General features: G+C 36.8%; 1 protein-coding gene across 3 annotated transcripts in view; it reads right to left on the bottom strand.

Moving 5' to 3' along the window:
- Positions 1 to 25,650, bottom strand: part of nr5a2 (nuclear receptor subfamily 5, group A, member 2) — a 56,158-nt gene that overhangs the window by 15,865 nt on the left and 14,643 nt on the right. For all 3 annotated transcript variants that reach the window (XM_034027616.3, XM_034027617.3, XM_034027618.3), the window contains 2 exons: positions 11,562 to 11,681; positions 5,981 to 6,128 (listed from right to left, as the gene is read on the bottom strand). In XM_034027616.3, coding sequence (XP_033883507.1) covers positions 5,981 to 6,128; positions 11,562 to 11,681 — 268 coding nt within the window. The remainder of the gene's footprint in view (positions 1 to 5,980; positions 6,129 to 11,561; positions 11,682 to 25,650) is intronic.

Genomic DNA, 25,650 nt, shown 5'->3' with positions numbered 1-25,650 from the left:
CTGTAAAACATTGTGTCTATAGAACTCAATCACCAAAAACATCCAGAAGCCTTCCTCATGACAAATGCTCTGCACTGAAAAGTTATTCCACAACAGCAGCTTGAAGTGGCCACATGGTTGATTTTCAGCCTTGGTAGCTTTGGTCAGTGTCCCTGGTCCCAAAGATTGAGGTCAAACAGGTAGTTCTGCTTCAGTTTCTCTCATTTGGAATGCCTTTTATTTCTTTTATTTCCTTCAGATCATGATATTTGATGACAGGTGGCTAGTTATGTGCTCCCAATGCACAGCCAGGCTCCCCCACATCGTTTTATGTGTGTATTGATTATACTTAAACCCAGAACTTTGAGATGACTTAAAGCCAGTCACTGCCAAACTGCTTTGCTCACTAGAAAAAACCTACTTCTATTATCTTGCATTTAATTAAGACGTAGCAGCAGTTTTATGCACCATTATTCGCCCCAGCCTGGTCTCAGAGGTGTAAATATTGAACTGTCGCAGATCCTGAATGCTAATCAATCCCGACCGAATTTCAAATGATTTCATACATTTCAGGAAATGGATATTTGCAAGCATTATTCTCAGATGCATACATTACCCAACTCCCTTGCACATTATGAAGAGATGTGCATTGATTTTGACAAGTGAAACACACATTCCTTCCAAATTAGGTTATCATATCTGGGAATTTAAATATGAAAAAAAACCAAAAAACGACAGAAACAACAATTTCAAGTTTGTTGTTTCAGCATATCGGCAAGTGACCCTTTCTGTGGAGGGGCAGGAGCTCAGCGAAATGTGAAAGAAATACTAATGGAAAAGCAAGGCTTGTTATGCTGAGGGCTTGACTAACTCCCAAGCCAAATGAAATTATGTAAGTGAAGCAGGTTTTAAATTAGGCTATTGGTACCAGTGGAAGTGGAACAGGCAAGGTTGCGTGATACACTGCCGTTACGGATTCTGTCATTTCCCCTGTCCCCAGCTCTTCTGCATTGTGGTTAAATTGCTTGCTTGCGGTGCACAGGTCACTGGTTCGAGCCCAGCCTCCTCCCTGTTACGCAAGCACAAAAATGATTTTGGGGTTCCATCATTTAGAGCACTGCTGGGCTGCTTGACATGTTGCTGTTTTAAAACCACAAGTAAACAAGTAAAACAAAAATCGGCATAGCTGGCCCTCTTCCCATGAAAGATAACTATGTATGGAAACTAAACAGATACTGTGGATGAGATGATGTAATTAAAAAAAAAGAAAATCTGATCCCTCTGTAACAGGATGAACCTGGAGTGAATAGTGTTAAGGCAAAATAATTCCAGTTCATGTTTTGAAAGCAGCACAGGGTAGATCAGTTTCAATTCTGCTTCCAAATATGTCATCCGCAGGGAGCACTTAAAAAGCTAGCCTGGATTTCTTTGCCTGTTCACTGCTGACCGTTTGTGACAATGCTGCTTTTTCTTCAATTGCAGATGACAGCGCCTGACCCGTCAGTGGTGGGGTTACATCAAGCTCCACAGACTCAATATTTAACCCTACTAATCTGGAATACCAAGTGGCATGTCTGTTTGTTATTCCTATCTATAAAATAAAGGATGAACACATCCTCTCTACACAATTCAACACGAACAACGCTGGGTCTGTGGCCTGGTAGAATTGTACACTCTCTTTGTTTTTGATTAAAGACTGTTGTTCATTGTTTGGTGCACTAAGTAAATGACCACCCTGTACCTTCAAGTTCAAACATTGAGTGTGTATATGTGTGTTTGTGTGTGTGTGTGAAATTCAATAGCTGCTCTGCAATTATTTGTCCATTGATAAAACCTTCAGGTTTAAAAGGTAGAACATTTGTTTATGCCCTGACAGTGATGAGAATGGGGTTCCACTTGTTCTCTGTCTGTCCTGACTTCATGTGCTGTACAAAGACAAGTTGCTGTGTGCAGGCCAAATAATGCCTAACCTCCTCTTTATTGGCACTTAGCTTTAAAACTGCCCCTCACTTGTGGACACTGACGGATCATTGAGAAGCCAGTGTGCTGCAGAAAGTGGAAGAGCAACACAACATAAGATACATCACCCAAGGGAAATGCTGCTTTGATTTCCAATAAAAGGGCTAATCTGTAAAGTTGAGAAATGAGGAAAACTTCCTCAAGGGTGCAAGACTGAATTCAGGCACACATTGATTCCAGCCTCTGTAGTGGAAGTGACATCATTCAAAATATCAGATTTAACTATTGCAGGAGCTCCAGCTGAAGTCACCAACCGCAATGTCCCAAGAGACTCAGCACTATGCAGAGAATCATTTGTAACTTCCATTGCTACTGTATTTGGCATAGTTCTCCAAATGTTCTTTTTTTGTTGTTTTGTGTCTGCTGTTCTACAGCAGTGTGTGTTTTATAGAGGCGCGCATTCAAGTTTAACAATATTAAAACAAATTGATATGATGTTGTGGCGGGGTACACCCCACCCCTGTGCGTATTTTGTATTTGTTGTATTATGAATAGTTTATGGTTTAAATATATTGTTTAGTGTTTAACACATGATGTGTGTTATTATTGTTTTACAGCCTGGATGGGGTTAAAATCACTCCCAGCTAAAACTCTGCATAATGCGGCCATCTAAAAAATTAATCAAGTAATTACCAATTGGGAGATGGCCATATATATAAAAGTGAAGCAGCCGCTCCTGCTGGGTTGAGAGTTGGAGAGAGTTTCGAGAAAGGAGACAAAGATACAGTAAGAGTTATAAAACTAAAAATAATTGCTAATTATTACTTGTTTTAATTATTGTCTGTTTTGTTTTAGTCATCGAGACGTTTTGTTTGGGTTTGGTGTTTTGTTTGCTGCTTTGTTCAAACCTTTTATTTAATAAATATGCGCATCAACGCTTCATACTCATAGTACTGAGTCTGTCTGTTTCCAGGACATCATCACCAAACAGACCCTCTTCTTTTTTTAAATCCCTGAGTATATTTTAAATCAAGAATTCTACAAAAACATCAGAACCTTGAGTTTAAAATATTCATTTAAAGAAAAACAGCCATAAATGCAAGCAGGACTTATACATTTGAATCTTTCTTCATACATTGCTATGCCAATATTATTCTAGAAAGTAATAAAAAACCTATATTCTAATTGTACTGATACAGTAAATTAATTATATACTGTGTGATTAGGCACGAAACTGCATGGCAGAAATGCTAATCCGGATGTGTCAAATCTCTAGAATTAGTTTTCCCATTGAAAAAAACAATGTGAAGCTCTGCACTGCAGGCCAGAATATAGCCGGAGGTCAAACATATCCCTCAGGTGCATGTTTCATTATGTATGTTGTTTCCAACAAATAATTTAGAGTATCCACGCCAAATCAAGCAAAATACACACATTAATCTATCCAAGAACAGATCATTTTTCTTTAACAGAAGCCAGGGGGTCTGACATTGAATCATATTCATTAGCCAACTTGAGATTTTTGCAAGCCCATCAGAACGGAAACACAGTTGTCAGATCAAAAATGAATAGCTTAATTAGATACTTGTGTACCAGTAAGGTCTTAATGCATTTTAGGCTTTTGTAGCATTCCAACAGAGACTGCACTACCACAGACAGCAGGCCATCGAAAACACTTGTTGACAATCAATATTCTCAGCCATGGGCTATTGAAATTTTAAGTCATGCACACCTATGCTTTTGTACTCTCTATTATCGAATTTGGAGGTAACTAATAGATAATGCCCATACAAAATAAGAAGCCAGAACTAACATGGGTGATAAATGAAAGGCTGTAATAGAAAAAGAGCAATTTTAATTTAACTCTAAAGTGTAGAATTGTATTTTACATTCTTTGTAAAATACATTCATATGTAATAGCTGTTCATTGTATGTACTGCACCCAAACACACATGTGGAGATATGAATAAGTGTAGACAATAAAGATACTGTGAATACCAATGAAAAAAAATACATTGGCTAAAAAATCAAGAAAACACTCAAACAATTTTAAGAGCTTTTTTCCCCACTAAATGGACGGAACCAACACAATAAATGAATCAATAAATAAATAAATAACATAGATAAAATGTTCAGAGGAAGCTAAGGAACAATCCTGTTTCCATGGAGCCAGTAAATATCTCCTCTAAGTCCTCATTTTAGGTCTCAAAACACTTAATGAGTGACTCATACAGTATACTCAATATTTCTTTTTTTTCATGAGCACAGGTTTGGTCACTTTACTACAAATATCACTTTGTTTGAAAAACTATGTGTACTTTGATCATTAATGGAGCAATTTTCAACTAATAATACCATATGAAAGCATGCACAGTACACTCTCCACATTTGCTTAGGAAAATGTAGCTGCACCTTTAACTGAACATTCCTTAATATAAAGTATATTGTATACTGTATACTAAGGAATATTCAGTTGAAGGGGGCACATAAAAATTAAAATAAAATAAGTAAGTAAAAATGTGACAGCCAACCAAGGCTATTCTCAGAAACAACCATGACTCCAGGAATCCCTGACTGACATGGAAGGTGGTGATACAGTTGGAGCTGCTGAAAGTATGTAGGGTTAACAGGTGGGGCCTCTCCTATCTATATAACATCTCAAATTACAATTGTTAAAATAGCTAAGTTGTAGAATATTGAGCATACCATTACAATGTCATGTTTTCAGTGAAATGATTTTCTTTAAAATAATTACAATTGTATTGCTTCATCTATAAGGGACAGTCGTCTTTTATATGAATTCAATCAACACTAAGTAGCCTTTAAGTGTCCCCATTTCACACAAGCTATGCAGTAAATTGAATTGGGCCCTGAGACACAAAGGTGTGTGATGATCTAAATCAGTGTTTCTCAACCTTTTTCGTAACAATGCCCTCTAAGGATCAGCTGAGCTTAGTCACCACCCCCTTGCCACAGAAAATAACAACAATTAAGAATTATTGCCGATTAACAATGCCGTTTAATTAACATCAATTATTAATTCAATTTAATTCCACTAGTTCCGAGAATTACAGAGAAATAATTCATAAAACGAAAAAATACTTAAACCCCAGTCACTGTGTATAATCAACATATAGATACATAGTACATAAAATGTGTACTATTATGGAATATTACCGACATATCTTCTTTTCTTGCGCCATTGTGTGGATAACAATAAGAATAAACTGTGAAATTCAGATGTGCACCGTAACATGGCAACAGGCATAAAGGAACGACTGCTTCGTTCTGATTGGACCATATTCAATTAGCATGACAAACCGGATCGCACAACTGGCAGTGACGTTGCTGCGTTGCAACACACATTTCTGACTTGATGTTTACATGATCTTATAGTGCACAAGTCAGTCAATCAACATTTTGAAATAAAAGTTTCCTTAAAATTTTAAATAAGGAAACACAATGCCCCACTTTTTTTTTTTTTTTTTTTTTAGCTAAAACGCCCCCCTCCCGTCCCCTTGGATGTAAACGCCCTCCCTATGGTTTCAGAGTGCCCTTAAGAGTTTGCCCTGTTGAGAAACACTGATCTAAATAGTCTGGGTTGGGTTAAGTAAGTATCTGCTGTTTGTTTAGCTGTAAGAATCTCATTCGTGATGATAAAGGTACACATTATTAAGCAGTAACACTAAAGATAAATAGATAGAGAAGTAGACAAACAGAACTCCTTTTGTATTACATATTATACATGAGAAAAATTAAAATGCTTCAAACACTGACAAAGACTTCTTGTTGAAATGTTTACTGCATATTGTAATGAATGAGTGTACACATTACTGTCTAGTGTTGTCTCCCAGCCATACATGTGTTATAACAAACCTCTGCTGTCGTATGTTAGGTCCTCATAGTATTGTGTGTATAAAGTAGAAGTGCTTGTAAAAGTGGTTGGCTTTCCAGCACTCTATTTGAGCGGCTGTGTTCATGAGAATTCTAAGCATCACAAATTGTCCATTGGCAGACTTTTTGGGCTTCAGCTTCAACTCACCTAGGCTGAAGAGCACAAGGAACTTGAGGCACACAAACTCTCGCTGGTCGAGCTGGAGGGATCGCAGCTTGGCAACAAGCTCCTGTGCATGGCTCAAGAGATTATTCAGAGTACCACCCGCCTGGGATGCAATCACTGAGTAATCCACCTGAACAAGACAGACAGAAAGGTAGAGAGGGAAAATAAGAGACTGCTGTTGACATGACATTTCTAAATACAGGTCAGAATAAGCTTTACTTAAGTGACTGATTACAGTACATTGTGTAAATACCTTCTAAACTGATTGCACACAGTGTGCTTCTTTAAAAAGCAATTATGTTTAGCCTGCCATCTAAGCCAAGCTATTTAATATCTTTATATAATTTATAAATACTGTATATATCTTCCCTTAAAAAATGTTATGTGCAGTGTAGCGTACACTTAAGTATAGGCTCTATTTAGTTTACTCTATTTAGGCTCTTTAATTATTTATCAAAATGTTAATGTTCTTTGTCTCTATACAGGCTAAAGGCAGCTTACCAAAATGGAGATCATGTTAGACATAGTGACGTGGATACTGTAGTGGACAATAAAAAGAACAAGGAGAAACAACTTTGTGGCAGTATTCTTGCTTCTACTGTGTACACAGTATTTTTATCCAGTGTCTTTCTACAGCCCCTGCAATTTTCATCTGCGGAGATATCCTGCCTATACTGAGTACACTGTATATATTATCACCTCAGCTAGGGAGGGAAATGAAGCAAAAGCAGCAGCAGCAGCAGCATAATCAAGATCAAATAAACAGAGGCTTTGCGTTTTGTCTTTCTTCTCCTGGACATTCACGCTATCCATGAGGGTGAATCTTAGCAGGCTCCCAGGGGCTCTGACAGCAGGCCTCTTGCAGGCCCCCTGAGCTCCCAGGGCTCAGACAGCAGGCCTCTTGCAGGCCCCGCGGCCCACAGCTACTCTATCAGGTGCACTTAATATCTGCAGCAACAGCATATTTGTCTGGGAGGCAAGTCCTTCGCTGCCACTCACTGTAAGCAGGCCATATTAAATTTTTATATTTATTGACAATTCATTAGCATAATTGACTGCACTAGGGTTTCTGAAAAAGGTAGACTGCTGCCTCCTAAGCACAAGAATGGGTCCCCTGAGCAGGATTTGCAATTAAAAACGAGGCAGATTAGAATTTATTTATTGTGTAAATATAATGAGTGGAATTTTTTAGCTTGAGCTGGAGAATTTGAGATGCACACTGGCTCTTTATTTCAGTTTTTTTAAGGGAGTAAAACATTATGAGTCAGTGAAAAGCAGACCCCCAAAGGTGTCAATCAATTTACATAAAATCAGCTGTGCATGAAATAACTTCAATGAACAGCCTTCTTTCTCTCTTCCACTGCAGGACTAAAATAACTGTGCTTTAGAGTATGGAAAATAATGTTACACTCATAGTCAGGATTTGGTTAATAACCGACAAAAATAACCATTTCGCGATTTGAGCACTGACAAATTATCAAATAATTAAATTAAAGGTTATTTTGGTGTTTGAGCAAATTATTTTGCTCAAATTGCAAAATGGAAAATATCAAACAAGCAAAGAGTGAAAAGCAAAGGAAGTGACAGCTTCTTCGGTCTTTGAGTATAGTGATATAATGAAATTGTGAAATGTAAAATACCAAACAAGCAAAGAGCGAAGCACAAAAGAAGTGGCAGCTGCTTCTGCCTTTGAGTAAAGCGGTATAGTCACACTGCAAAATGTACTTTGAGCAAATGGACAGTTCCCAAACAGATTTTAAAGATGCTGCTCAATCTGCAATTAGCAATTAATTGCAGGGTGTTAAAAATGGGCATCAAGTGAAATACAAATGTTTTAATACAATATTTATTTATTGAATGAACATAAAAGCAGTAAATTATATTTATAAGATACAAGTCATTGATTCATTATTTATGTAGGCTCCTATTATTATTTATGCAGGAAGTTAACCCACTGAGATCATGGCCTCATTTACAAGGGGGTTCTGGTAAGCAATTTAGGAGGATAGTGACCCCAAACATTAAACTATTATTTCATGCGAGTTTGAAATAAGGTTCGTAATGTTCTCATCTTGTTACTTGTTAAAAATTGATTTTTTTTATGCATATTGTAGTGATCTCGGTTAACGCAGGCAGGCGCATCACACAGGCGGAGGGCGGGCACGAACCCGGAACCTCTCACACTGAAGCATTGTGGTGATACCGCTGTACAAAAGAGACGGCTTGCCCTGTGTGATGCGCCTGTCTGCGTTAACCGAGATCGCTACATTGGTGTCAGAAGTGGATGCAGGTAGCCTGGTAAGCAAGGGGAGAGTGTAGCGTGCATGGGGGAAGGCAGCAGCAGGGCTGGTAGGTGACGCAATCACACACGATATACGCTCCTTGCAAAGGAGCCGGCTCTTTCATACAGCGGTATCGCCGCTATACTTTAGTGCGAGAGGTCCCGGGTTCGCGCCTGCCCTCCGCCTGTGTGGGGATTGCCTCGCTCTGTGTGATGTGCCTGCCTGCGTTAACCGAGATTGCTAAAATATTATAAGATTACTGTATACACAGTATTTAAACTGCAAAATCATACGTCAATCTACGTTTGTCTAATCAGTTTTTTAAGCAAAAGAAAGAAAGAAAAAAGAAAAGTATGCTTACTAAACATTTATAATAGTCTTTTAAATCGAACTACCACTTTATAGAAAACAGGTTTTGCAGACCTGATCAGCACCAGAGTGCGCCTGTGCAATAAAGACGGCTTTTTGACAACACAAAAAGCCTTCTTAAATGTTTTTATTTTTTTAACATACAAATCTCTGGATTTGTTTTTGCAAGGCTTGCTGCTTTGGCATTTAGAATTGCACTGAACTCCCTTACGCACACAGAAGCACTTCTTTGTCTGACAAAAATGAAGCCTTGCATAGCCCCAGAAGCAGCTGCTGCTGCTGTACGAAGAGAAAGTTTGTACGACTGCATCCTCCAGCAGACCGAAGACAGAATAAGCTGTCTCTTCTTTTATGTTTCCGTACTTTGCTTGTTTGGTATTTTACATTTCCAAATTTGATTATATCGCTTTACTGAAAGACCGAAGAAGCGGTCTCTTCTTTTGCGTTTCATTCTTTGCTTGTTTGATATTTTCCATATAAGAAAAGCCACAATTTAAATTCAGAAATTTGTATATTATTGATTTTATTTTGTATTCCTGCAACACACTAAAAATAAACCTGTGGTGAACCAGTATTCCCCTGATGTAAAATGTGGATAAATGTCTTTTAAATTGGTTATCCTGGTCAAAAAAATCTTACAGAAACCAATATTAATTCCCACCATCCATAGCAGTCCAAATAGAAAAATGAGGGGCTTCGTCTGAGTTTGTTGACCGAGACTGGCCCCTGTGTACTGCAGTAAGCCTTATGAAGCTCCCTTATGCTCCTGTTCAATTGTACAGCAATATATCTACTGTGTGCTCTTAGAAGAGTAGATTGTTCATTGTCTTGATAAAGCCTAGTAAATACTGCCCATTGATTTAATGTTAACGTAGAAACATATATTGAATTTCCTGTAGAGAAGTCTATTGCATGCACTGTAGAATTGTCAGCTAAGGGTTTCAAGATGAAAAGGTTTTGATTGAAAGTTCCTCCAGTAACCTTATATTAGTCTGATTTCCAATAAATTCTTATAGGGTTTGCTTCAGCTCTGCTACAGGCTAGTAAAGGGGATTTGTGTCGATGGCATGTTTGACTGGAGCTCATTGGGTGTAATGTTTCGCTTCATTTTTGAGCTAATCCACCTCTGAGTATAGTGCAATTCCAGAATGAGGAATATAGCTGCATGTTCAGTCACACTTCTGACAGCCCGTCTGCACAGTCCCTCCAAGGAACCTCATAATATTTAGATTGAAACACAAGTCAAATGAAAACAAAGGCAGCGTTCCTGAGGTTATCTGAGCAGCCTACCCCTTCTCTGGTACACAATAAAACTGTTCATCTGTGTAATCTTGCACTAATTGATCATTTGTGATCTACAAATACGGTTTTAGGTAACGGCTCCCTTTTTTTTTTGATGAATTGTATGTTGCAAGATGACTGTCGCTCCTTACCCACTATAAAATAATAGAAGATAATGAACAGGTCGAGAGAGTGCATTTCTCCCTCCAGACCGCACAACACCAGCTGTTCATTAACCAGAATATGCAAATGGTGAAACATTCCCCTCTCCGCTGCTGCCCTCCATTACAAAGCCTTGCTTGCTCATGTTTCTCAGTCTGTGTTTTTTAATCATACGCAAATAAAGAGTGACAGAAGAGGGGACTGCGGACTGGAAGTGGAGTCATATGTAATTTAATCGGGTCCTTTGGTAGAAAGGAGAAAAGATGACGATAGTTGGGGGAATGAAATGACTCTTACTGTATTAAACATACTGAGCGAAGGGTGGGGAGGGGTAGTTAGACAGCAATACATACGCTATTTGGAGTCTTGGGTATAAGTGTAACTCATTTACAGTGCAGGTCCCAAAATGAAATGTATAGCATGCAAAGGGAATATGTAGAATATATATTGTTGTAGAGGGTGTTTGAATGAATGCATTTCTGCAAGTCTTCCAAACACCCCTTAAAATGACCTGGAAACTTACAATACATCCCAATATGCGTATTTTAACAATGGTAATAGTCTTAGGACTCTTAAGATTTATTTTTTTCTATAAACCATCTTCAACACTGGTTAACCTGCAGTATGAAGCCTCTAAACACAATTGATTAGAGGTATTTGGTTATGTGAGGTGGGGTCTTATACAAGCCCTACAGAGAGTAAGTATGTACTGCAATTTTGTGCCAATGGACTTGGACCGAACTTGCAAATTAAAAAGTTTTGTAATCTGATATCTTGGGTGTCTGTTCCAGGAATGTAATCAACAACAGCAGGCTTCCCATCCAGATGTAGAGGAATAACGATGTGAGATTATGGAACCCAATTTTAATATTTTGCATTTTGACCTTATAGTGAGTGCACCAACTGACATGTTTGAATTCTGAAGTCTGCTCCTCTTTTGAAATGATAATTAGTACTGCTTAAGGCTGCTCCGTACTGGGTTAATGGAATTAAAAAACAAAGATTTCCATCTAACTACCTAATTGCTGTTTTCATCACAAAATGCTATTAGAATACATAGCCTAGAACATAATTCTAACAGTGATTCAAGAAAAACATTATGTTTATAATTATACATCATTTCTCATATCTGAATCTATGAGACATCATCTTACAGACATCTAAATCCATATCATGAGTTAATTCAAGAATTATAGTCCATAATTGACAGTGAGGTCACCTAAGGGAATTTGACTGAAGATGTGTATGTCTGGTTTATTTTGTTTCGTGTTTTCTTAACACACTAAGCCATTCATGTACTTACCAAATAATTTTTGACCTGCTATACACTTTGAACATAGCTGGAGAAAAGACATACAGTAGCAACAATTGTATTGCTTTTAACACAGTACACATACTTCTCCACAATATAATGTTCTTAAAGCTATGTCTCAATTTTCAATTTATTAATAGTTTATCTCTGTGTTTACCTGTTGCCCGGTAACCAAAAGGATTGAACCTTCCTTCCCATGTACCACTTGTCTGAAAATGTGATCTAAAATTAACAGTTCACTCCAGCAGTTCTGCAGAAGCTTCATTTGGTCATCAACCTGGTAAAAAAAGGAATAAAATAAGATTATTTCTTCAATATTAATAGGTTAGTGCCTCACAAGTTTCTCTATCTTATGCATTTTGACACGTATCAAACTGAGATGGATGCTCTCAAGACATATTTCTCCATTTGTCAGTGTTACTAATTCATTTGCTCTCCAGGTGACGTCACCCTGTGCAATCATTTATTATTAATAATGATTTTAGTTACGGGTTATCTGCAAAAAGTCAGCTCCCTGTGCCAAGAAAGGGACGATGCTGACGTTAGAACAGAGGGAGTAAGAGAGTGAACAACAGTGCTATTGTCAGTGCCAGCGTTCTTCCCACACCGCAGTGTTAATTATTACACACTGTAGCCACCGAAAGAAAGAAGGCATTGAAAGGAATGTGCACAAAAATGTGGACAAATGTTAAACTGTTCCCAATTTTTCCCCAGAAACACTATTTTGTTGTTTCACTTATCTCTTCTATGCAATCTCCCTGTAGACATTGAATGATATTCCACCAAAAATGTTTATCCTTTTGGCTCCAAAATAGGAACCCCCTCAGTGAAATACTACTGTAGACTAGATGTTAGACTACTATTAAGTCAAGAAATTTGCTAAATCAGTTGCAAGTAGTGTTTGTTTTTTGCTATGAGCCAGATAATATCAACAGCCAGCTATTGTACATTTTAAAACAAAAGTTTGATTCCCAGTAAAAATCTCCTATTCAATTAAGATTTGGTAGGCATAAACTCTAGTGCTCACATTCTATTTTGGTGGATGGAACATGCCCACAACATGCAGGAAGTATTCAGGGTTGCAAGCCACCTTCTTGTAAGTGGTGACAGCTGGCATTCTCTGTATTGTGTTGCTCTTATACAAGTAAAGTCCCTCTATGAACAGTCATGTTTACAAATGACTAAGAAATGACTAGGAGAGAGTTCTCACCCCTCCTTTATTTAAGGCACTGTGTTTATTCTGTTGTTCCTTTTCACATTTCAGTGATAATTATTTTGACGGGGGCAGTTGTTTTTATTTTTTACAAAGCCTAAACATGACCAGAGAGGATGGCTCAATCCAAGGCTTATTTGGTCTACACTGAAATGAAAACTAAAAACATCTTAACTGTCCAGATTAACTGATAGCTGTAATCACAGGAACAGTATGGACCAGGATTTACACTGGGGAGTATTTTAATAAAAAATTAAAAAATCTAAAGTTTGCTATAAACATAAAGTTAAAACATTTTAGGTAATGATCACCCCTTTTTTTATCTACATCCTAAATGATTTCATCTCCATGGAAAATGCGACTAGAAACCGTCTTTGCAAGCAGGTTTAAGATGTGTCCAAAGTCCACATTGCTGGTTGTTAAAAGTTATAAGTACTGTAGTATTATATGATGAACATTGCAAAATGCATTCTGGATTACACTTGATTACACACCTCCCTGTGAGGGAAAACACAGGCTGTATTCAATTTCCAGTGTTGCAATCATGTGCAAATACTGCAGTTTGTGAATATGCAGTGAGCCAAAAGTCAAGCAACATTCTTTACTTTACCAAATGTTCTCTTTCATGTAAACTGAACACATATTTTGATTGCATGTGAACCATATCTCCACACATTATAATGAATACCCTTGTTTAAAATAATCAATAACTATTGGTAAAATGATCAGTATTGTATTGACTTCTCAAAACAGATATGGATCTCAAAGTAATTTATTTATAGCTGAGACTTTAATGCCAGGGATCTCTTTAGCTATCTGTATATTGAACTGCTTTTGACTGGGGGAACATGTTTTCTGATCCTAGCATAATTTGGGTCTCTGTTCTTTAAGAATCCCTGATGTTGGTAAGTAAACTCTGAGCTATGCGTGCAATCTGACTGTTGAATAGGATGGTTCGCTTACCACACTTTTACCCTTGAGAATCCTCTCTCAGCATAACCGCACCACAGCTCCACAGTTGCCTTCCTGAGAGGCCTGAGTGTGGAATGTGTTAGAGGCTCGAAAAAATATTACTTCTCTGAAAAAATGTTGCCCCATATATTTTTAATGGATGTACTGTAATGTTTACATTACAGTACTCTGCTGTAGTCATTGACTGATCAATTACAGAAAACTAGAAAAGATGCATTATTCCTAGCAACTACTTTGTTAAAGGAGCTATAATTACACATGTGAAAAAATACACTTTGTGATTTTAAATCAACATTAGTTTAAAAATGCGTTAAACAAACATTAACATGCAGTATAGTCTTTCATGTAGACTTGATTTCAGTATGCCCTGTATGTGTAGTATTATGAGTATGTACATGTATTTATATTAGTGTGATATGTTTCTCAAGTAAGTTCAGAGTAATTTATTTCTTAACGAGCAGCAGACGGGAGTCTTGTTTCACCTACTTCAAGTCAAATCCCCTGGATGTGTTACATTCTTCAGCTGATGGGCCAAACTGTGACATTTCTCTATGCCTCATCCCCGGGACTTGTAGAGTAAACTTAATTCAAATATTATTTGTATTGCTGATACACAATAACCCTCACTTCTTATTTATTAACACACTGTATAAATCAATACCGCTGGCAATTGTGCTCATTTATAAATAATCTGCTGTGTAATAGATAAAAAGGGCAGTTAAAGTACAGCACATTATAACCCCTGTATGTATTACAACTTGCTGACAGTTACTGGAGTTTTCCTAGTCTTTGGTCAAAGTGTTTTGAAATATCTTATTTGTGTCATTATATATATATATATATATATATATATATATATATATATATATATATATATATATATATATATATATATATATACAGTGCCTTGCAAAAGTATTCTGACCCCTGACCAATTCTCTCATATTACTGAATTACAAATGGTACATTGAAATTTCGTTCTGTTTGATATTTTATTTTAAAACACTGAAACTCAAAATCAATTATTGTAAGGTGACATTGGTTTTATGTTGGGAAATATTTTTAAGAAAAATAAAAAACTGAAAAATCTTGCTTGCATAAGTATTCAACCCCTGTGCTGTGGAAGCTCCCAGTTTACACTGATGAAAGAGATTGCCCTAACGAGGACACAATTACCTTACCATTGGCCTCCACCTGTGAACCATCAAAGTTGCTGTCACATTTTCTGGATAAAAAACCCCACTGTTGAAGGATCATTGGTCAGGCTGTGAATCTGAAGGAAAATGAAGACCAAAGAGCATTCTACAGAAGTTAGAGATAAAGTAATACAAATGCATAGATTAGGGAAAAGGTACAAAATAATATCCAAGTGTTTGGATATCCCAGTGAGCACAGTTGGATCAATAATCAGGAAGTGGAAGCTGCATCACACCACCCAGGCACTGCCAAGAAAAGGCTGTCACTCAAAACTCAGCGCTCAAACAAGAAGGAGACTCATGAGAGAAGCCACAGAGAGGCCAACAATCACTTTGAAGGAGCTACAGAGTTCAGTGGCTGGGAGTGGAGTAATGGTGCACCAGTCAACCATATCAAGAGCTCTGCATAACACTGGCCTGTATGGGAGGGTGGCAAGAAAGAAGCCGTTACTTAAAAAGTACCATCTGAAAGCACGTCTGGAGTTTGCCAGAAAGCATGAGAGTGACCCAGCTGCGATGTGGTAAAAGGTTTTGTGGTCAGATGAGACCAAGATAGAGCTTTTTGGCCAAAACTCAAAGCGCTATGTGTGGCGCAAACCTAACACTGCCCATGCCTCTAGACACACCATCCCTACAGTGAAGTATGGTGGTGGCAGCAGCATGCTGTGGGGATGCTTCTCATCAGCAGGGACTGGGCATCTTGTTAAAATTGAAGGAAGAATGGATGGAGCAAAATACAGGGAAATACTGCTAGAGAACCTGCTTCAGTCCGCTAAAAAACTGAAGCTTAGGAGGAAATTCACCTTTCAGCAGGACAATGATCCCAAGCACAAGGCCAAAGCAACATTGGAGTGGCTCAAGAACAAAAATGTGAATGTCCTACAGTGGCCCAGTCAAAGTCCTGATCTCAATCCCATTGAGAATCTGTGGCACTATTTGAAAATTGCGGTCCACAAGCATCGTGCAACCAACCTGAACAACCTGACGCAAATCTGCCAAGAAGAATGGGCCAAAATCACTCCGACACTGTGTGCAAAGCTGGTACATACTTACCCCAAAAGACTTAAAGCTGTTATTGTAGCGAAAGGTGGCTCAACCAAATATTAATGTGTGCGGGTTGAATACTTATGCAAGCAAGATATTTCAGTTTTTTATTTTTCTTAAAAATATTTCCCAACATAAAACCAATGTCACCTTACAATAATTGATTTTGAGTTTCAGTGTTTTAAAATAAAATATCAAACAGAATGAAATTTCAATGTACCATTTGTAATTCAGTAATATGAGAGAATTGGTCAGGGGTCTGAATACTTTTGCAAGGCACGGTATATATATATATATATATATATATATATATATATATATATATACAGGTAGTGGACAAAAAATTCTACTGAATCCTGAATCTATCTCATAAGGCTTTCCTGATTGGCTCCACAGGGTCAGAAACTATCAATCTCTGTTTACACTGAAGCTGATTGATTGTGGGAGGGCTTGGCTGATGGACTGGCGGATCAATACAACTGAAGCATGCAGATTGATCTGTTCCCACGGTGACCACATTAACAGCCTCCAGAGTGTAACCCTTGACCTGCGCTACAGATTATATTCTATAGGAAGCCAGTCTTACCACACTGAAAAGCAAAGGTTCCGGCCTTCTATTAATAAGGATGCTGTTCCTCTGAGGATACCGCTGTCTGCCAGGTTGAAGAGGTTTCTGATTATCACAAACACTCTATTCATGTATAGTCTAATTAACTCAAAGTCTTCGCTTTACTGCTTTATTTGACAACATGGTTCTTGTTTATCTTAGTGATCAAGGATCCTTCAACTGCTTCCAATTTACTTCAACAGCAATCAAAACACACAGCCTATCAATAAACGTGTGTTCATTATGAATGCTGGTTGATTTAGGTTTTAACAAAACAGGTCCGTTGAGTCTGTCATTTTGTTTTTTTAGCAGACGCCTTTATCCAAGGCAACTTACAGAGACTAGGGTGTGTGAACTATGCATCAGCTGCAGAGTCACTTATAATTACATCTCACCCGAAAGATGGAGCACAAGGAGGTTAAGGGACTTGCTCAGGGTCACAAAAAGAGTCAGTGGTTGAGGTGGGATTTGAACCAGGGACCTCATGATTACAAACCTGTTTCTTTAACCACTGGACCACACAGCCTCCTATGAATGAATTGAATTTGAATAACTGGCACTTATGAATTTAATTTGAATAACTGGCACACGAAGTTACATAAGCACCTGCTGAAAAGTATAAAAAAGGGATATTAGTATCTAAGTAAACTATAGAGTTATCTGTTCAAAGTTCAAGGTCTTAAGACATTTTATTAAAAAGCAAGGCCTATTTTGGTGAATGCTTTGTGGGACACCTCTGTTATAAAATATGAACACAAGTGAAGAAACTTCTTTGTCTAAAAAACTAAAAATCTATGAAATGTCTTTAAAATCCCAAATCGTATCCCTTTCTCTGATCTTTCGTTCCATTACTACTGTAAATGGGGTGCATGGAACCCCCTGTAAACTAAACCAGCATTGAAGTGAATCTATCGGGTATGAATAATAAAGGCTATGTCTGAGATGGGCGCAAATGCTGGTGTGAGAAAAAGGAATAGATTTCTCTTGGTTTCTTGCAGTGGGAAAACTTAAGTAACAGCAGCTAAAACCACAAAAGCTTTTGAGTTAAGTATTGTAGTGCCTTAGTTATGTGTTCATAATAATTTAAAAATGACCTATAAGCCTCCAACAAGTAATTCCATGGCTTACATCTAAGAAGCTATCAACTAATTACCAAAAACAGACCCAGATGAATCAATTATTCAGATGAACATTAGGCTCTTAATATACATACAGGCATGGGAGAAATATTTCCCTAAAGTAACCTGCTACAGATATGCAGTGAGAAAATAATGCATTGCAAATTTTAAATGAGGTCTAACTGCAGACTTGGAGTATTGATCTTTAGCAATGTGCACTCGTGAATCTGTAAGGAACTGTTCTACATTAACCGACCCTGTCAGGAGACATTTTATTGAATGCATTGTTTTATTTGATGTAGGAATTTATGCTTTCTTTATAACAAAGTGTGCAGTTATATTTATGTGCTCTTTTAATTGTTTAATACATTACCAGAGAGGCTGTACCAATATAACTGATAAACTCAAAATGGCAATAATATGCTGTAGATTACAATACTATTTTTTCTTTCTCATGTTAAAAAAAATGTATTATATAAAAAAAATAAACTTATACGCCTTACTGTATTTAAACACTTTTCACTCAATTAATACCTCAAACAGTTTCTCAAATGTCAAAATAAAGTATAAAACCCAATGTTTTTAAATAACTGTGGGCAACGACAAAATACTGTTAACATTGGCATTTAGTGATGAATGTTAATTGTTCATAAAATAATATATATACACTTTCACCCTTGCCCCATAATCATTCTCATCAATATTTCAGTGTTACCATCCAATAAAACACAGTAAGCCTCCTTCTACTTTCTATTAATCAGACCTCTAGCTTTGAACTCTGTTTCGCCATGTCCATGCCTAGTAACCTATCACACATAATTCCACAATTAATATGTAACTCTGATTTACAAGAACCTTGTTCACTTAATTGCCCACAATATAGTGCAGTCATTTTATACATCCCTGTGATCCCTGTGGTTCATCTCTCTTGGGATATCTCCATTGGGTCTTCCGGTCTGTTGTATCAATTTTAAAATGTTTACAGTGTTGACTGGACATATAGAAGAAAATACATTTTCATGTCTTATGTTTTATTTTCTTTCTTTGAAAACAATTGTCATTAAAATAACCCTTATCCAGAAGATTTAGTGTTACCATCCAAGCAGGTCTCCCATCCACAGGTTTATATCTATATGTATATGTTTAATTTTTTGTAGCAATGTTTTAATAATAAAGACAAAAAAATTTTTTTATTCGAAATGAAAAATGGGGTTGATCACTTTCGTTAATTATAAGATGACCGTACAAAAATAAGTTTCTTGTGAGTGTGCTACCAAACCTGTCTCTGCAGCTGTTTGACAAGTAAGAGTTTGAAAATTATACTAAAGAACATTGTCGTAGCGGAGACATCTGATACTATATATATGTATATAGATACTATATATATGTAAGTTTGCCATACACTGTATAAATATTTCCTTTAGCTCACGTTGCGTGTTCCCTGGTTTGCTTGTCTCTCTTGTTATCTATTGTCTTTTGGCTTTTTCTGCAGCGCTGCTCTTAAAATAGTCAGCAGTAAATAGATGGCAGAAATAGATGTGAACAGACACCTGCTGACAGCCAGTGACAAACACCTCGCCACTGACCCCTGGCATGCTAGTGAAGATTTAATCAAACACAGAGAATTAAGTCTGTAGAAATGGGTGTAATTAGACTTTGCAATCGGCTAATTACATAATAATGGGTGATCGGTGTGGTGGCTACAGTACCTTAATGTATGTGTGGTTTAACAGAAAGGAAACTTCAGTTGACACACTGCTGAAATGGACACCCAAAACAGCTACTGCCCATTTAGTCATAAAAAAAAGTGTTTAAGTCAACTGGATCTGATAGTTTACTAATTGAATGCTTATTTATATTTGCGTTTTCAGCAATAAAAAATAATATCTTACACTGGTTACACAGAAATCTTTAAGTATAGTGTACATAAACATAAAAGGAACACATTATTTTAAAGAACTTGATCAAAGGCCCTTAAAGAAATACAAAACTAATAATTATAAATAATCCTTATCTGTACTTCCTTAAAAAAAAGGTCACAATATGTGCTTTAAAAAATAAATAAATTGATTTAAAAAGGTTTTGGAACTTGTTAATATAAGTACATGGAAGATTACAAGGTTTTTCTGCCTTTTTCTTAGATTCCTGCTCTCAGAAAAACCTGAGATCACTAAAGGCACCATTAATGGCACTTTTCTAAGGCCAGTTTATAACTAGCAGCATAACCTGCCAATAAAAAGGCTTTCAGACCCTAATCATTATTTAATACTGAATGACCTGACATTTGCGATGTTTCCGGTAAAAATGGGATTGTTGATAAATGCAGCATCAATACTGTCTGCAAGGCTTTGAATTGAGCATCAGAAAAGAAAAGACAGATTTCTTCAGGAGTGAATGTTTGCAAGAGGATGTTGTGTTTTTCAGAACCAGTAAAAATGCTTATTCCCTGTGGACAGCCCTTGTGAACCCTGGGATGCGTGTCTCTTTGCCAGGATGAGTGTATCAGCTCTCCGCCAGGAACTTGTAGTTCATGACAGCCTTTTATCCCTCATCAAAGCAACAAGTGGATGAACAGACTCTCCTGCCTGGTAACACTCCTCCTTCATGTCTCTCTGTAGGATTTCATCCCCTAAATCTTTCCTTTTAACAAGTGCACACATTTCCTTCCTCCTGCCATTTGAATCTATGAGGCACAGAGCAAGGCTCTCTCCCTCTTCTTTACTATCAAAGCCTCACTTCATTAGTGGGGTACTGTATGGCAGCAATTGTAACTAAAGTCAGGATACCGTGTGTTGTGTACATTGTTGTGTTACGCTAAACACGCTTGATCTTATGAGTAGGGTTGACTGGCCACCCTAATTCAATCTATGCAACTTTTCACCCTTCAAAACGGCTGCAGAAGGGGTATCTCAGATAATAACACTATGATTCGAGTAGTCTCAACCCTCTTTAAATGAATGTACTTAGTTAAATAACAGGAATTTTATTAATATGAATATAAACATGCCGTGTTGGCTTTTCCATTAGGGCACGTAAAATCCTGAAATACAGAACCCTTTGTAACCTTTGTGACAGAAACACAAATGACCAAATTATTTATGAATGAACAGAGGCCTCCTGAACCTCACTCCTGCTGTATCACCTCCTGATCAAACAGATATTGTTACCACAGAAATAGCAACACCGAAAAAATCCAGCAGCCTGCCAAGAGGCTTGCCCAGAGCCCACTGCTGAGTGCATGTGTGAGAGGTTAAAGACAGCTCAACAGAACAAAATATGCAAGGGAGCAGGCCTTACAAAAACTCACACGCCATCTCCAATTGTAAAGGCTGAGAAGGGGGGGATCATCTATCAGTGGACAAATGTGGGGACTAGAATGCTGCTCCTCAAATGAAATAATATATCTCTGGAAGCCTGTGCCCGCAGTATGCCTGAAGCCCATATATCAAACCTGAGCGGCTGGTGGATACGCTCCAGAGCTATTAACCTTCCACCTGTTTCCCCTTGTCCTTCATGAGGAGCCCCTGCCCTTGATGCTGCTCCCTTCCCCTGTTCATCTTCTTTCCTGGTGTTAATGTAAAGCAGAGGGCCTGTAGAATAATTCAAATGCAATGGACCAGGGACATGGTTACAAATCTCTGCCAAAGCCGCAGTGACTCATAGGCAGTTTGTCAGAAGTGTGCTGGGTGACCTCACTGACAACACTCTGGGTATATATTGTCTAGATGTACAGAGATCAGACCTAACACCCCTTATTAATGTTCTCTTGAATGAATATAGAATCATTGACCTGCTCTGGAATCAAATTAAAATAGTAAAGATACCAGTATATTAAAATTACAAAATCATATATTGGATTTAAAAGAAAATGTGTAAGTGTCATTTTCAGTTACAGATCACTTTGGGTATATTAAACTAAGAAATCAAGAAAAAAAGGCATTTGAATACAGTTTTAGTTATAATGGTCTACTATAAAGAAGTAAACGTACATATAACGCATGTATAAATAAATTAATGCTTCATTTTACTACTATACCATTGTCTAACTCTGATATACTAAATATAAATTGCCGTTTTATTCCTAGACCATCTTTGTAAATCTACTGCCAAAGTATCACCAAAATATGCAGTAAAAAAAAAAGCGGTTTTTAAAATGTTATCTTAGGAAATCCAGTTTTTATTATGTTCTTGACCATGGAATGTTACATATGCTATAGTTTTATAGGGCACAATTCGAGATAAGAGGTTTAGGTCTAACTGCAGCTACCTCAAAACTCTCTAAGGCCTTTAATACATTGCTAGTTTTTCCTGCAGCTGTTTTTTCCATAAAGCTCTGCCTCTCTGCTGGGTGCAGGCCTAGAAACAAAGCCTAATACAGTCCTCCTGACTTAATGGCTAGTCTGGTATTGTCATTTCAGGCTACTCTTTTTTATAATTCAAAACAGTCCCCCAACGGTTATGAAATGGTGAAAATAAATACTATAGCTGTATGTCAAGTGTCAAAATCTTGCATGACTGCAGAGATGAGTTTTATCAGGTCTTCGGACTGAATATAAGCTAGCTATTTCTTTTTTTATTAAACAGTTATGCCAACCTTTAGGTTGACAGTCTATAAAAATATATATTTTAATGAGAAAAGCAAGCTACAGAAAAAACAGATTTAAAGTTACATTTTGAAATATTATGTATGCCGGTGCTCAATCTGCCCATTTCAAATAATACCTGTATAACAAATCATTAATGCACAATGTATTGTGTTAAAAACAAAGTATACAAACATGCTATTACATAATTAAAATATATATTTGTTACACAATATAGGCTTGGTCGAGATGTCTATTGTGTGAAATGGCTGAGGAAAACCTTGGCTTCTACATCCTATCTTGTAAACAATCAGCCATTGCCACAATGCTGAGGTGATCTCTCTCTGGGCATGAATCATTCCCTGCATTCTTTTCAATCTGCGAACAATTACAGATGGGAAAAGTGCCACACCGTATCGACAGTGACAACAAATGGTATTGTCCCGTGAACATCTGTTTCCGACTCCCACGTTGTGAACTGCAGACGACGGCAGCATTTTCCAAGAATTGGGAAAAGCAACTAGGAGCTATTTTAATAAAACTTTTATATGTTAAGACCATTAAAGGACAATGCTCGTCGAGAATATCAAAATAGATAGTCACACACTGTCAAAGTTAATGTAATTTGTGGTATACAAATCTTTTAAAAAATGTAATTCAAATTTAAAATCATACATACTTTTATTGAATGTTTACACTATCTGGTTTCTTGCTCAAAATAAATAAGTTTCTTCAGAATTTATTACATTTACTTTGATAGTAGGCCTTCAATTTAAAAATACTATTACATTGCAAGGCAAAAGAAAATACATACAGTATATTCTGTCTTTTCACAAAAAAAAAATCAGTGTTTTTAAATCTGAGAATGGTCCATGTTTTTTTTTTTTTTTTAAATGATACTGACAAAGCTTAAACTCAGCCAATACATGCCAAGAAACCTCAGTTCTATTAAAATACACAGAATGAATACCAATTACACATTTATTGTCCCTTATCCAAAAGAAGGGAACTGTGTTTTTTAGAAAGCATCTTTTAAAACAGCATGCCACTTTACATGTCTTTGCATTACGTTCCATGGAAAACAATAGGGGATCCTCTTTACAAATCCCATAATACCAACATATTTACGATTTCTATAACTAGTCTGAACTGATGGAAACAAAATCTTTAAACACTTTTGCCAGATGCTTTTTTCTCCTATTTCTATTTGCAGCAAACTCCTTTTGTTCATAAGTGGCTAATAATAGCGGAATAGCACTACATGTATTTATAGTTGCTTAGCAGCTCAGGCTTTCAGAACTCTTTATTCACTTATATTTCCTGTGATTATACTAACCTAACCTAATCTCTTCATTACACGCAGGAGTACTTGATTCAGGTTTTAGTTTAGATACAAACAAAGTCATGTGGCAGTTTCTCTATAGGTGTGACCTCAGTAAATGTTTGATATGCATTATCCTTTAAACATAGGATTTATTTATTATGAACCCAAAATGGCTGCAAAATGGTCTTGTATTTATACAGTATGCTTCTGCCAATCAATGCTTAACCATGCCTTGTGTGCCCTCACAGAAATCAATGTATCTTTCATAATTGGACTAAATCTTGTATAATGTAACATTGACATTTTCTGTAAGCTTGTTGGCATCTCAGTTATGGAATGATGGTAGCTCTTCGGTGCTGGAGTTACAGAACAAAGCACACATTTTTACTTTAATTCAATGAAAACTGTTTTAGGCTACTGTAAAATGAACTCAAATGAAATCATAATCCTGATTATAACCACTTGATTTAGCTGGTCAGTGTATTAATGGCTATTAAAATTGTACATTTAAATGAGTGTTCTTCACTTGCACATTTAAAGTGGTCCCCAGAACTCAAGCCCTTGGTTCCTGGTGATCCAATTAAACCTCTATCCCCTTCTCAAAGCTGTACCTGCTGATGGCTGCATTCAGTATCTAAGAATCTCTGATGAAATAACACACGACTAACCTTTTGAATTATGCCAATTTTTCAATTTCTGTATGCTTATCAAAGGCCATATTTTGGTTGCCTGTTGCAAAAGTGTAGGTTCCTAGCCAATACTGTATTATTTGAAGCCCTATTTATTTTAGTGGAATCGCCCAATGCTGTTCCAATTCATTTATTATACCCTCATAATCCAGTCACCAATTGCCACTGCCTAACTCAATGATTTTTCAACAAACAACTTAACAATGGCTGTAGAAGCACCTATTATTTTTAGACCTATGTTTTTTAAAATGATTCAGTGCATTTACTAAGCAAAAGTGGTTCCAATTACACTGTCATCTGAACATCAATTTATATAGCTCTGTGTTGGTTAGCTTACAAACAAAAGCAGACTTAGGATTAGTGATTGTTCAAAGGTTATTAATATATATATATATATATGTGTATATATATATATATATATATATATATATATATATATATATATATATATATATATATATATATATATATATATTAAAATAATATTTCATTATCAGAATTAAAAAAAAAAAAAGTTAATATACATATAAATGCAGTAGGGCTTTACATTGAAGTGCTTTTAAAAATAAATACATTGCAACCCTAGCTCATTATTGAGATATAATCATGCTTTATTATTTACGAGTTGGAGTGGGATTGGGCTTCACATGCAAGCATAAGCAATCAAGAATCACATAATGGTAAGTATATGAAATATATGAAATTATTACTTTTCACAGGTTTTTACAAAGGAGGATACGGACAACATGCCGCACATGTCGACCTGTTCCTATCCAGTTGTAAATAACTTTAGCATAACAGAGGCAGAAGTGTTAAAGGGACTAGGAGCTCTTAAAATAAACAAATCCCCTGGGCCGGATGAGATCCTCCCAACAGTACTCAAAGAAATGAAAGAAGTTATTTACAAACCGCTAACCAAGATCATGCAACAGTCTCTTGACACAGGGGTTGTACCGACAGACTGGAAAATTGCAAACGTAATACTGATCCACAAAAAGGGAGACAAAACCGAACCAGGTAACTACATACCAATAAGCCTGACTTCTATTATATGTAAACTTATGGAAACTATAATAAGATCCAAAATGGACAATTACCTATATGGTAACAGTATCCTGTGAGACAGCATGGTTTTAGGAAAGGGAGATCGTGTCTAACTAACCTGCTTGATTTTTTTAGATGGTTTATTTGTGGCAGCAGTGTGGCGTAGTGGTTAGGGCTCTGGACTCCTGACTGGAGAGTCGTGGTTTCAATCCCAGATAGGGGACACTGCTGCTGTCCCCTTGAGCAAGGTACTTTACCTAGATTGCTCCAGTAAAAACCCAACTGTATAAATGGGTAATTGTATGTAAAAATAATGTGTGAAAGAATAATGTAATTGTATGTAAAAATAATGTGATGTCTTGTAACAATTGTAAGTCGCCCTGGATAAGGGTGTCTGCTAAGAAATAAATAATAAGAAGTAGTTCTTAATGATAAAACACCCATTCGATCCAACTG

Source organism: Acipenser ruthenus, chromosome 12, assembly GCF_902713425.1.
Source record: "Acipenser ruthenus chromosome 12, fAciRut3.2 maternal haplotype, whole genome shotgun sequence".
Lineage (NCBI taxonomy): Eukaryota > Metazoa > Chordata > Actinopteri > Acipenseriformes > Acipenseridae > Acipenser > Acipenser ruthenus.
This window is presented reverse-complemented; position numbering and strand designations above follow the sequence as displayed.